Here is a 15034-nt window from a genome sequence, read left to right as displayed (position 1 = left end):
GGAATGTTAGTATTTAATTGCAGAATCCTTCCAGTATATTGTGTTTCTAGATTCTGCCTTAAAGGTATCTGTGTTTGCAAAAGGACCACACCTTTATTGTTTGTGCCCATTACATGGCTGCTGTCAGTGAAAACTGTCAGTTTGAACTTCTGCTTTACTGTAGATACTTGTTATTATATTTTCAGACCTATGACTTGTTCATTGTTGGAATATAGTCCTTTTGAGTTCTTTCATCACTTTTAAATTTCCATTAATACTGCAAATGCACATTGAACAACTGAGTCGGATCCTCTGTGACAGTACTTTCATCTAAAGGTATTGAAAATGACTGAAACTTTTCAAGCAGCTTTTCATCATTACAGTATCACTTATTCTAGACTAACTTCACAGCCAATCTAAAGATGTTGACTGCATGAAATATTTTCTTTTTTTCATAAAGGAAGTTTCAGTTCTTTATAAATGATTGAAAGGCTATCTAGAAATGGCAGTTTTTCAGACCTGAAAACAAGACCTTGCTGTTTTTGTAATATTTTCTCAGACAAATGCATTCTGTTGTTAGGTAAGGTTGCACTATATCTCAAGCTTTCAAGCAGAATTTGGCCTCAGGATGCTATCTAAAATAAACCTGAAACTTGGTCTTCAGTTGGTTTGTTTCTCTATTGGTGACAAGCAAGAAAGATTAACCTAATGTTTAATAAAACAAGATTATTTGTTCATATTTTACTGATGAGTCTATTCATAGTTTATATTTCTGTTTTTCTGTACATCCGTGTTGAATATACTGGCTTTCAAACATATGAAATATGTGGGAACCATCCCTATAACCAACCCCTTTTTTTCAATTAACATAATCACACTCTGATAACCAAGGAACAAACACTACTGCTCCCTAATAACTCACTGCAGCGTTGCTTCTGAAAACAGTTTTAAAACCACTGGCTTGAAGGGCCAAGGAAAGAAGCCTGCCACCAGCTTCTGCGGAGGTCATCAACTGCAGCAAAGGCAAAGCTTCTGACTATTTTTAAAATTCAATTTAATCAGCCATTTTTGCTAGTTCAAACCTAAACCGAACATAAGTCAAAACTATTTTCTTCAGTGCAAAACTCATTTGCTGCCCAGGCTCCTGGAATTTAATTATGGAATGATCCAACCCAAACCTTTTCTTTTCTGAATTATTTATAAATCATGAAAGGAATCAAAAAGGAAAAAAAAAAAATGACGTTTCCTTTACTTTTCCAGAGTCATAAAAGAAGCCCAAAAGGCTGGAGTTATTTCCTGAGAAAAAAATCCAACATAGATGCCAGAAAAGAATACAGGAATAGTCTTAGCTTATAACACAGGAAGAGAAGGTTAGGAAGAGGTATAGAATAGTACAATCGTCCTTGTAAGCTTCCCAGAAGCCAGGAGATAACCACAGTGAGATTATTTCTCCCCATTTGTGACTTGTGTAAGGGTGATTTTCGGTGTTCGTAGGGAACCAGATTTCCCCAGATCTGGAGATTCACCTGTTGGTATCTGATAACCATTATGTGCAGTATCACCTGTACTAGTCCTTTCTATGCATAGCGTCACCCAACCTATCCATCTGCTGCACCATCTGTTACAGTGTATGAGTAAATCAGGTACTTGACCCTCATGTTTTAGTGCACAGCTCCAATTGTGTCATTTGTAATGGGCACCTGGAAACACCTCTTCTCCTCAACACCCTTTAATGATATGAAAAATGCGCTATTGATCAGCTTTTGCAAGGAGTTGGCACCATGCCACACCTTCTAAGTTGGTGAGATGGATGACATTACTTTGCCTGACATTTCCTTGTCTCTTTCTGCTTCATCATGCTGTTGCGCTGTTATAATACCAGCCAGCATTTTACCTGATATCTTCTACCACACAGTATCGGAATTCCAAGACTCCCTTCTAAAAAGTTGTCCTAGACTAAAGTTTCAGAGCACAACTGCACAAAACAATATTTTCCACTGCTACTCCTAAAGTCAACTGATACAGGTCTTTTTTTTTCTTTTTCTTTAATTTGAAACAAAGGGATGCTATTTGTTTGCTAGTTCACACTCTGTATGCATCACAATGTACTTTTTCAAGCACACTTCGGTTGCATTCTATAGAATTTCTGTACAATATGGAAAATAGGAAATATGGAAATCTGTGGAGGGTGAAATGATACTGTCTGCTTAGAATGCATGTTCAGCACGGAGGTTTGTTTGAATAAGTCTGGTCATGTGACAAACTGGACAGTTGTAGACCTGCTAGGATTTTAAAAACCTCTGTCTACTCCTGACTCTGTGACCCAGGCTCAGGGTGGCAGAGGCAAGTTTATGATAAAATAAAGGATGTTAAATAATTTGCCTTCCAAACTTATACAAGAACAGTCTCCTGACTTCTCTGTGCCTTGATATAAGGAAGTTTATGGTCAAATAGGGGAAAGAAATTGAATGTTTGTTGTTGGTTTTTTTTGTAATTTTGAAACTGTATAGTGGCCTTTATTGCATGTTCACTCATCTGAGTTAAAAATTGTGCAATGTGGATATTCCTGCCTGTCACTTCAGTATTAACACACTGCTATATTCATTACACAGAACTTTTTAGCATATTTTCACTAAAGGCAGACATATATCTCCTTGTATTTGAGACAATCAACTAAATGATTCATTTAGACAAAATTGGTGAAAATCTTCAGCATTAAGCTTTGCAAGGTATACAAGTGAACACTTTTCTTAAAGACAATGTAGAGTAGATAGAATAGAACATAAACAGAAATGCTCACTTGAAGAAAGTTGAGGCTAATGAAATTAAAGATCTGAGACTTGTGAAAAGAAAGTAGTTACAATGGGTCAAAAATGGGTTAATGTGGGCTAAAAGAGCATTTCATTTGTAAATGTAAGATGATCTTATTAGTGCTGGAAGTACAGGAAGATCTGTCACCTGCTTCCTAGCAACATCCAGGATAACACAGTTCTTTTCAGACTGAGTCAAGAAATACCCATCAGCAAAAATGTGGCAGAAACAAATAACGGACAAATGGTTTTTAATGTGTTAATTGTCTGCACTGTTCTCATTTGCCATTATGTCTCTCAGTGAGTGTCCCTTTCAATGCACTTTTAGCATGTGCATTATGCTAGGCATATTAATATGTACCTAGTAAATACTGCTGTAAATCTGCATTAAGATCAAGGTGTTGTTCCTGAGCTTTAAAACCCAGAAAACCTTGAGGAAGTTGGTCAATCATATTTACTGAATTAAAAAGAGGCTTTTTGGTATAATCTACTAGCCGCTCCCCACCCCCCACCCTAACTATTCTGTAGCTTCTGATTCATGCATTCAGTATTTTGCCTCTGAACATCTGTATCTGAAAATGTTGGCATTGATATTGTGCTCATCCTGTAAGACCATAATGTATTCTTTTTATTTTATTGGTAACTGCCAACAATGTATATGACCCTGCACTTAACAATCAGGAAATCTCTTTGCATTAGGAGATACCGTGCAAATACAAGCTGATCACAGCTTGAGCTACAAAACACCTCTGTAAAAAACTTTTGAGGATGTTGTGATAAACCCTGAAATTTAAGTTCCGGTGGACCAATAACCAAATTATTTGGTTTCCTGTAGGATATGGTTTCCATATTGCCAATATATATTTAACTTTACATGACCAAACAATCTGACTGGTTTATCATTTTTAAGGTTAAGTCTTCTTACATATGTCACTATTTGCCTTAAATAAAAGACTTCAGATGTTAATTTGTTAATTATGTGATGTCAATTTCATGTAATGAAAGAGTCATTTTATTCTGAGCTTCCATATTTTTTTAATCTCATATTTTTTAAGATTTCTAAATCCTTATGTGAGAAAAAGAGTAGTAGCAACGTGAAAAATGAGACTAGATCTATGTTTTCCTTTTTATGTGCGAAGCAAGAAGAGTTTTACTTGGCTACAGGACAAGTGTGAAATCCTCACTTTGTGAATATTGTCAAAACATATACAGATCTGGTACTACCATTTGGCTCAATAGGCTGCATCCTAAATGGTATCAATGATGAAATTTTAAGGGAGTTTTCAGTTTTGTGATTTACTTTTTTCTGCCTCCTTAGAGCATACATGACACAAATTAAGTTCCTCATATGATCACTTAAAATTACCTAGGTTCAACTGGAATCTCAGCTTCCTAGCAAGAGGTGGCATGTCTTTTCCTTGCTATGAACCATCCAGTTTGTCTTTTGAGACAAAGAAAGGTAATATGAAATAACTGTAATGCATACTCCAACTGTAATGCATACTCCAAAGAAGTTGAATGAAATGTAAAAAAACAAGAAAAAAAAAAAAGAAAAAAGAAAAAGAACAAACCAATTTACAGAAGTAACAAGCTGCAAGCCAAATTCAGCTACTTTTTTTCTGGTTTGGCTGTCTCTCCTGATCTGCTAGATCCTGTGCGGATGAGTTTAAGAGTATCTGCTGGCCTGAAAGCTGATTCCTGCTGCACACTGTACATCCCCATTTGCCCACCGACAAACTCCTCTTCCTTATGGAGAACTATAACGTCTGGTAATGTAAAGTGGGCAAAGGGCTATTTTGCAGCCAATCCTGTTTTTTTAACCCTTTATTTTTCTGTAACTGCTTACTGTGTTATATGTAACCGAGGCAGCAGAGGGAGCTCAAAGATTTTGGTCGTCAATGAGAGAACTAGAAAACTAGAGACGGGAGAAAGGGACCTACTGCCAGAAGCAGTTACAACGACAGTGAAGGATGTGGCTTGATGTACTCGGACTTCTTTAAAGCTAATAGATTATATGCATAACCCATTATTTAGCTGGTAGTTTTAAATACCAGCGACACTTCAAGGTACCACTTAGTGGCCAGTTTTGTTTTGCATGTGTTGATTACTTAAGCTTTTTTGTTTACAGTTTGGAAAAAGGTATCTATCAAGAAAGCAAAAGTATTCTAGTATATTCTAACTAATATATTGTTCGAATGAGCCCTTCTATGCATAAAGATTTAGAATAAATATTAAGACTTAAGTACCTGAATTTTAAGGACTGCAGTAAATAAAATTGGTAAAATAGTGATAATTGTTAAGATACTGAACTGCAGTGAAATAACTTGTTCAGCAATGCAGAAATTCAGTTTGTAAAATAATGAAATATGGGTTTGATTGTAATTTTAAGATATTAATCTTCAGTGTTGGGGAGAGGTAAAGCTAATAAAATATGAAGTTGAAAGTCCTACCTATAGAAAAGCATTTACTTTTCTGCAAAGGAAGATTTGAGTGTCTGAGAGGTCAACAACTGCGGACCATAAACAAAAGTCAGTTGTGGGCTGTATCAGTGAATTATAAACAGAATACCAGCATCATGAAGGCAGCAGTTGTCCTAAGTTTGAGGTTGTGTTTAATTGTCTAGTTTTTGAATGCATATCATCTACATAATGAACCCCCTGTGGTTCTGACAAGGTTTGGTGTTTTCTATAATGTACTGTCTGGAACCATTTGTTACAAACCAGATTGTAGTCTATCTTGACTGCTTTAATTTGCTTGCAAGGCAACAGGGAAAAGAATGTAATTTAATTATAAAATAGAAGTATTGTACTAACACTTACACTGAAAAGAAATGTTTATAATTCTCTTTTTTTTTGGAGAGAAAATACATTTGCGATGTGAACTCAGGCATCCTCTTTCCATTTAAAAGTAGCTGTGGAGCACTATTCTAATCCTGTGGGTATTGCTTAGTCCTCTGATCAAACCTGAATAAATCTCCTTGGATGCCATGTCAATCTGTTTGGGATTTGCAATCTGGCAAGGCACCCAAATACAAATTAAAGTAATTTTCTACCTGAAAAAATTCATCTGTGTCTCTCAGTAACATCCACCGCTATGTTCCAAGGCAGGTAAATATCAGGCAGCTGTGAATATCACTTTGCATTTATGAATTTATGTTATTGATTTTCTAACTCTAGGTCCATGGCTACATTCAAAGGTCTCATTTGTGCTTTTATTGCTAATTCAGAGGGATGGCTTTTGCTTAGTGGGTTTTTTTTGTTTGTTTGTTTGGTTTTTTTGCTATACCAATTATTTTTATTCTGTGTTCTGTCATTCCAAGTACATATCCTGATCCTTGAAATTGTTGGGATTTCAAAGCATTTACTACATATGGATTTTACAAACTCTCAAACTTCTTTCTTCATCTCTGTATTTTAATACTTGGTCCCCAAATTAATACGTAATTGTTTTAAAAGGTGTTTATTTGCCTTTCTTAAAAATTTGTGAGCCACTTGTATGGAGAAGGAATGCTTATATCTCCTCTTTCACCAAATTTTAATGAGTAAATCTGTGCTCCAAGTTATTAGCATGTATGTTTCAACTGTTAAATAAGATTAAACAATCTGGGGGTTTTTTTAGTTCGCAGTTCAGTATCTAGTTTTACTATTTTTAGATTTTGACCTCTCTTTCTCCTTCTTTTCTTAAAATTTCTGGTGCTTTTGCACTCTACCTTCTGCCTTTCCTTAATAGACAAATTACAAGCATATGTACAAAAAGCAGGAAATCCACTTATATTTACCCCATTCTTAGATTTCATAATGAAATTTTATATAACAGATCACTGTTTCAGTTATTCTATAACCTCTGTGCAATGGATCTATGGAAGAAGGACTTTTAAAATAAAGTATACATCCCTATATGCACTGTATATAATGAAATTATAACATCTTAATAACAAAGCAACTTAATGACATTTTTGAGGTTAGAAAGGTGGAACACTATGGGAAATGATACCTGTCAAATTGAAAAAAATGAGTTCATTACAACTGTCAAAGAATTTATGGAGAAATAAAAAAAAAAAAAGCAACCCTTGACTTTACTTTTACTTGTGTGTTTGATGGTATAATGATGGTTTTTCTGTTAGAAAAAATCAATTACCAAATTAAATGTTCTCACTTTCTGTTCTTAGAAGTGGATTTCCTTCTTCATTTAGTTCCAGGTGAAAAGAAGCCCTAGTTAGCTTTTGAGCTCATTGAACATATTTAACTTGAACTTTAAACACTGCTTGAGGTAAAATATCTTACCATGGTTGTCTCTGCAATGGATCCAAAGCTGTTTATAAATATGTTGCATGTGACATTTACTGGAGGGCCTGCAAAAGAAAATAAACACCAGTCCCTGTTCCAGAATCATTGCTTTTGAATGACTGTAAACTATAAACCATTATGAAACAATGTTTATTGACTTAGGAGGAAATAATGCTACATTCACAACTCATTTAATGCACAATTAAATGAATGATTTCTAATAACTTTCCTTTTGATTTTTCTCAAATGTACACTACTTGACTGGCCACTTCTAGCATTAAAAATAAGACAGAAGGTTCATTATAAACTTGCACAGATGATTCTGTGCAAAAGAATCAGCATCCTATTTGAAATATATAATAAAAAATATTTTTATGAGTGTTTCTGTGAGCATTGTATGTCACTTCTTACAACAATTAGGGTAAAAAGTGACCTTCTTCACTCAAGACAGCTGCTACCTTTAATGTCATAACTGGTAACAGAAATACCTTATTGCTGCTCTTATCTCTACTGCTTACAGGAACAAATGTGGATAAGAAAGAATGACATAGATTCTATTCTCATTTCTCTTAAATCCATAAAATGGTTAAGAATCCATTTAAATGGAATTTTCTGTTACTATGGGTCTTCAGTTAAACATTGCTCTGCCTTATCTTGCATTTGTGAAGTATCAGTAGTGGCAGAGCAGTCATAATGATAACTGAACAATGAATTGTCTCTTTATGGAAAAGGTTTTCAATTATTTCTCTGAAAGTCTCTGTAAAAATGGCATTGTGGTAGAGTGTGTTGATTTCTCCATTATTTCTTATCAATTTCCGTCTGTGTACAGCAGAAACAAGGTTTTTCCATCACAAGTTTTTTTTGTCACCCTGCTGCACCTTAATATTCTTATATTGATAATCCAGTTCAGCACCAGAGAACCCCTTAGGGTTTTTTTCCTCAGTTGTAAAGTCTTTAATAATGAAAGATGTATATCTGGAATTTGAGGACTGGTCTTACAAACCTTTATGTAATATATCTTTTTTAGGGTTGCTGAAGTAAGAAGCTCCTCTGCCACTGCTGGTGGTTTGCAACTAGCAAAACTTAATGTGACCAATGAACTTGATATTAAATACTTGAAGAATCAGAACATCCATTAAAATTTCTGCCAACAGGACACAACTTGGAACAACCAGCTTGCTTTCCTCACAGGAATAATGATTTGGAGGTACTGTATAGAAATTGCAACATCACTACTTCAGCCATTGTAATACACAAGACTACACCTATGGAGCAGAATTCTCAGGTAAGGAGGCATCACTCTGCAGTCACTTTGATGCTATTTTCGCTTCGCTACTTGGTTAATTAAGAGCTGTTGAGCATATCCAGTACTACTTAGAATTCAGTAAAAGTTTGACATTGACAACTCCTGAAAAGGATCAAGGGAAAAAGAAAAAGCAAGGGAGACAAACAAAGGCAGAGCCACTAAAAACCATCAGGGAGAAAACTGTACTTACTAGCTATGTTAGATAATTTGTTTGCAAGGCAGCTATCCTTTTAAATGCTTTCATCTTGTAGCACTTGTCAACATTTAAAATTTGGTATGATACTATCTTGTTTAAAATAGTACTATGCTATAAAGAGTAAGTTTGCTATATCAGCAAGCATGGTTGCTTTTATAAAGAAAAAGCCCTAAATCGCTACAACACTGATGCTTAATTTCAAAAGCATCATTACAAAAATACAGTTAGCAGCTAGTTAAATAGACCATAAAAGGATAAGCTAAAAGCAGCTTGCAAATGTTTTAGAGATCAAAGATACTGTGCTGAAAGTAAAAATTAACTTCCCAAAACATGGTTAAAAAGAATAAATGATGCTGTTAAAACTGGAAGTCATATTCAAACATAGGATCTCAGGCAAGTTGAACATAGATTAAAGACAAGGAGGAAAAAAAATGGGGCTGAAACTCAATAGAGGTGGAAAAGCTAACGATGATAACTATCTGCAAGGCATTAAAAATAGAATCCTGCCAAGACCTGGAAGGTGAAGTCAGGAGTAGATGATTAAGATATAAAAGTATCTATGAAAGTGAAGAAGGTCAGAGCATAAAAACTAAATGTAGTCTTCTTAGCAGCATTTGTCTCCAATTGCTAGCTGTGTCAAATACTGGAGCCGTTCTGATGGAAGATTTGTATGAGGACTGTAGAAGACATTTCAGACTAAGTGAACAGGAGCAAACTGACAGGCTGAGGTGATATCAAGCCAGACAGTATAAAAATCTTTGCAAAATTGTGGAAATACAAATCACTGTAAGTCAGCTATTGCTGGTGTCAGTTTTGTTATCAGTGGAAATGTGTACCATGTTCAGCAAGTATAACTTGAATTAAAAAAGAAAAAGACTTCAGGTATGATGGTGGATGACATTGACAATGAATGTTATGCCTGTGAACCTTACCTCTGTACTGGTTAGACTGGTTAAAATGATGAGAACTGTTTTGGTTAAGACATGTGGATTAATATTATTTTTGTTATTTTTGCTGGAATAACATCTCTCAGATCTACTGAAGCTCACTGAAAGAGCTGATGACCGTGTGGACAAAGGCGATAAAATAAATATTATTTTTAATCCTAACATAATTAATTTAATTAAAATAGTTTATTTGGAGTTCCAAAAACTTTCCAACATGATCTTTTGTTGAAAGCTTTTTAAGGATATTGGTCTTGATGTGAGAGAAAGTCCTTTTATATGCCTTTTGCTTTAAAGTTTTTTAATGTTAGGAATAAACAGCTATTTTTCAAAGTGCAAGGTAACTGCTGGTGAATTCCCCACTGGATCTGCACTGAATCTTTGTGTTTCGGTATTTATGAACTAGAAAAGAAGACATGGCAATAGAATTCCACTTCTGCTGTAAGATTATTTAGGGTGATTGTATATAAAGCTGACTACAAGGAGGTGCGGAAAAATCACAAAATACTGAGTTATCAAGCAATGAAATATTTGATTAAATTCCCAAATGCCAAATAATGCTTACTATGCATTCCTACTGATGGGATCAAAATTAACGATTTCCATGCAGGAAAGTAGGGCAACATACATTATGGATGGTTCTCTGGAAGTATGCTCTGTAATCAATAAAGTTAGGAGAATGCAAAGAAATACATTAAAAAAAATTAACTCCCATATAAGCAGATCATCAACTTCCATCTTGAATACTTCAAAATTTCTTCTCTGTCTGCCTCAGAAGGGTATATTAGGGAGAAAAGAGATGTCAAGATGTCAAACAAGGATCACAAATTCTATGAAATGCTTCACACAAAACCAGCTTAAGTAGAACAGGACTCTCCAAACTGGAAAAGGTGTATTGTACGGAGTGATACATAAATATAAAATTTGTGAACATCAAAAGAAAGTAATTGTTTTCCTCCATGTCTCAGAATAACACATTTATCTAAACTAATATTTTCAGTTAAGTCGTGCCTTAAGAAGTTCCTAAACTAACAATTGAATACTGTTTGGCAGTACCAGGGCAAAGAATGCGTTGTTCTTTCCTATGTAAAGCCCCAAATTTCCACCTTAATGGATTTTTATCAGTGGTGCAACCTGTGCTGTATAGATTTAAAAATATAACACCTCTTCTGTATCAGGTTAATTCTGAGTATCTTGAGGCCATGACAATTTTTGCACATGGATTACATAATTGCATCAAAATTTGAAAGACAGTGACGTATTTCCCATATTTGCAGGAACAGATATATATTGGGACATGGAACAGCTTAGTAATGGAAGCATCTTGCTATGGGTTTGATGTACTGAAAATAAAAATATTTTGCAACTGGAACAAAGATTTTACAAGAGTTCTTAAATTTTCTATTTTATTACATAGATAAATAAATACTACTACTTCTATATTATTTCTGTTGAACAAAACCAGATATACAGAATTCCTTATCCAAAAGCAGAGCACCCAGACAAAATATGTAATTATGTGTTATTGACCAAGATTAATTATGACAAATTGGTAGTCTAAAATCATGTCTACATAGGGATTTTACTGGAAAGACAAATGATTTAAAATTATCTGAGTTCTCGTACTAGTACTCATTCTGTTTCTTTAGAACTGTTGCTAGATTAAATACTCAAAAAGGCATTAAGCTCCAGCACTTGTTCTGGGACTAATAAAACTAACCAGAAAGTGGCAAAGTCACTTAAGGTGATACTTATTCTTAGTGATAGGTCTGAATCATTCTGGGCAGATTTGTTCAAACTGCATAGCTGTCTAGAAGATTTAGAATGTGCACTTTTTGAAAAAGAACAATGTCAAATTAGTTTTGTCTCTTTAAATTTCAATAGTTACAAAACAAGGCTCTAAGTCTTTTGAATTATACTTTCAGGAGGCACAGTCTTCAATTTGCTAATCTCTAAACCGTCTGCCTATTCTTCGCTGTAGCCCCATTAGAAGACTGATTACGTGGCGTCCATGACAAATGCCAAAATCCAATCTCCAAATCAACAGCTAAACTGTAAACTCCTCATTTTTAAACACGTGTTTGTAGGTCTTCAGGAGACTCAAAGAAAAAACAAGAAAAACTGCAGTGCCTGGGCTTTGCCTGAGGTCTTCTGTCCAGCACAGCTTTACCTTAGGTTGAACCTGCAGATTGCGTGCTAAAAAGTATACTGTGGCAACAAGTCAGAGTAACTTTAATAAGGAGCAAAAACAATGTAAGAGCTACCATTCATATAAGAAAGTAATTTTAGAAATACAATGTTTTGCATTACTTTGCTAATATTGTTTGATACGTTAATCCTCCAGGAAGCCTGGCAATGGAATATGCTTCAAAGTCATTCTGGCAAGGAAAGCCCAAGGGACTTATTCTGTATGGTCATCAGGGATATTGAACACTGTTGTGAATCTTTTAGTGATGTGTTTGAATTTCCAGAGCACATTTCTCATTTTCTAAGAAATATCAGCACTGCTAACTTATTAAGAGCAAGGCATCTCCAGCTGCAGTGAAACATGGGTAACAAGTTTATATATATATACCAAATGTTTATGGCTTACTGATGAGGCAGTAATTTGACCAACTACTTATTTGGTCCTTATGAATCAGCCTGGGCAAATTCAGGCAAAACCAGTAAATAGCAATGGCTTTAGAGTCACAACCCCTTACATTTCTGGGTATTGAAGGTGTCAGAAAGGTGCTGAATAAGAGTTAAGATGGAAAGGTAGTTACAGATGACTTAGAGGAGGAAGGCCTGTCTGCTTGAAGAAATTTTTTTGTAGTAAATATGGAGTAAACCCCACCTCATAGTGAAATGTTAGAGCTAAGAGAATCTCTCGGACTCAAGAAGATAGGCAGTAAGAAAAAGTAAGAATAACATAATTTTTAATCACAATAGTTTTACTCTTTCAAAATATTTATATTCTGGAGAATTTAAAGACTGATAACTTGATTTAAAGATTCAGAAATAAAGTTAAATATAGTTCCACTACATTATCGGAACTCTTGACATTCTGAAAAAAAAAGTTAAATTTGCCTAAACTTCCTGGACTGCAACAATTAGAATGGGTAGTTTTTGTCTATATAATAGTTTGTATGCTTGTATAATAATATAGTTTCTGTAATCCCTCATTCAGTACTGTAGTATGCCTGGGTCTGGATAATATGGTTTGTGCTAAGACCCTTAGAAGATGTAATCATTTTATTTGCAGACTATGGACCTCCAATCTTTTTTTAATTTCCTTTGTCTTGTTTGAATCTCCTTTGTTACAAGTGCATCAAAGGCACATGGCAAGATGCAATTCCAGGTATTGAGAACCTGCAGTTTCAGTAGAGAACTAAGAGCAGGGAAAGGAACAAGAGGAAAGATGGTCCTTTTTGCCATGTCAAAGCACAACTCGGGCACAGGAGTGAGGAATCTAATTTGGTGATAAATTTGGTAACTAAGGCTCTCTTGAGCTTTACTCTGATTGTCATATCATGAACACACTCCTTTTACTTAGGATCAGGTAGGTATGAGGATTTGGCCTCTCACAGAACTTGCTTTCTGGAGTGCTTCAGGATATGTTAGTCCAAGGTGGGAATCTGAATCCATTAACAAGCATTTCAGGAAAGGAAAAAAAACCCACCAAACCATATTAGACAATTCAAATCTAGTGATAAGCTGAAATTGCAGAAGGACTGCATCTGGGCAGCTGTGAAAGTGGCAGGAATAGAGCATATTACTACTGAAATGAACTGTCATAGCAAAGTAAGGCAAAAGGAGACCTTTTTTTTTTATCCCCCTCCCCGTGAGTGTACTTCTTTGTTTTTGTATTTGTTCCAGAAACTGCATATGTGTGAAAACACTTAAAACCTGAAAGTTTAGGTTTGAAATTACCTTTGAAATTTGGTCTGATCCTTGCATCATAGCCCGACATCCTGCCCATTAGCTTATCCAGGAAATCAGATGGTGACATTGGCATGCTACGAGATCTTGCACTGTCTGTTTCCTTTGTGGCTACCAAGCTAAAAACAAGGAAAAACAAACAAACAAAAAACGAGAATAAAAAACTTTGTAAGAGATTTTATTAGGGGAACTTTAATTTTACACAGTTAGTCAGTTAATTCTTGTATGAACAGAAGATATAGAAAGCTAAGATTGCCTTTCAAGCTAGTTTATGCTTCAAAAATAGTAGTAGCAAGGAAATGGAAACAGTAAGTCCTTTTTATATCTGTCATTTTATAAGCAAATTTTATTTTTCTAAGCTGCACAGTTATAAATTGCTATTACCTCTTCCTTATGACTTATGGAGATTAGTAACACTTCCAGTCAACAGTAACCAATCCATTATCACAGAGTTGAATGTCATCTACACAAATAGCTCTGCATGTGGAATGTCATAATTTGGACTCTGCTCTAAGATTGGTCTGTTTAACTGTGTAGTGTAATAGAAGCCTAGATCAGGAGAAAAAAAAAAAAAAGTAGTAAGGATCTTTCATAGAATAGCACTACTACCACCAATTTTTGTTCAGCCAATGTTTTATGTTGATATTTAAACATAACACAACATTTCAAACTGTCTTTTGGCAAATGGTATTCTTCAACATTGTCTTAAAGGTTCATTTCCTGCTAAAAAAAAAAAAAAAAAGTGACTGCTGTGTTGGAAAAAACCCAACAACTTACTGAAGGAACTATTTTAGGGAAAAAATTTCATCTCGGGACCACACGGCAAATGTCACCTCCTATAGCCTCCTCTCCGTATGCATGCAGAACTCCCACTGACATTTCAAAGTGTGCTCTGCACAAGCTAAGAGAGAAAAGTATTGGCACTGTGATCAGACATGTGGACCCCAACAAAAGGTCTTTATTGTTGTGGAACACTTCCTTGAGTGCTGTCCAACCCACTGAAAAACAATACAGTCAGTAGATACATACATAAATAAAATTGTGAGTAATGTTGTGATACACAGTGCAAGTAAAATCTTTTGTGGCTTTTGGAGTCTGAAAAAAGATAAAGAGCTTTTCCTGGTTTTGCTGACTTCTAGTCAAAAATCTTTTGCAGAAGCATGTGAATCTCTTTTACTTACCCACTTCTTTGTCTCCTATTAATGTCAATTCACTCTTTTAGAAATGCTTAAATATACCTTTGTTTAGAAGTAAAATAATGTAAAACCCTTAGGAATTTTCTAACTAAAAAAACCACCAAAAAACCCCAAACCAAAAAAAACCCCAACCAACAAAAAGCTACGCTGAACTTTGCTTGTTAAAAATGGATGGGCTTCCAAAATGGAAGAATTCTATACAGGTATATGTGTATGCAGATGCCATGTTAAGTGCAGCCTGGGAATGTAATTTTTTTCCTCCCTAGGCTGTACTGCTCAGAACAAGTTAGTTTTGGCACTTCTTTAGTTGCAACAACTTTAGTTGCACTGTGTATCACAAATGGCAACTCCCATTTAGAATTTCTGGTAAAAAAATCTGTCTTCAAATTTGAAATT

At 35.0% G+C, this 15034-nt stretch overlaps 1 protein-coding gene across 4 annotated transcripts in view; it reads right to left on the bottom strand.

The window, feature by feature from the left end:
• GLRA3 (glycine receptor alpha 3) overlaps positions 1-15034 on the bottom strand; it is a 91142-nt gene that overhangs the window by 56179 nt on the left and 19929 nt on the right. For all 4 annotated transcript variants that reach the window (XM_055797776.1, XM_055797777.1, XM_055797778.1 and 1 more), the window contains exons 2-3: positions 13434-13561; positions 7073-7140 (exon numbers count right to left, since the gene is read on the bottom strand). In XM_055797776.1, coding sequence (XP_055653751.1) covers positions 7073-7140; positions 13434-13561 — 196 coding nt within the window. The remainder of the gene's footprint in view (positions 1-7072; positions 7141-13433; positions 13562-15034) is intronic.

This window comes from Falco peregrinus, chromosome 2, assembly GCF_023634155.1.
Source record: "Falco peregrinus isolate bFalPer1 chromosome 2, bFalPer1.pri, whole genome shotgun sequence".
Taxonomy (NCBI): Eukaryota; Metazoa; Chordata; class Aves; order Falconiformes; family Falconidae; genus Falco; species Falco peregrinus.
Note: the sequence above shows the minus strand (reverse complement) of the source record. Positions and strands in the feature narration are given on the sequence as shown.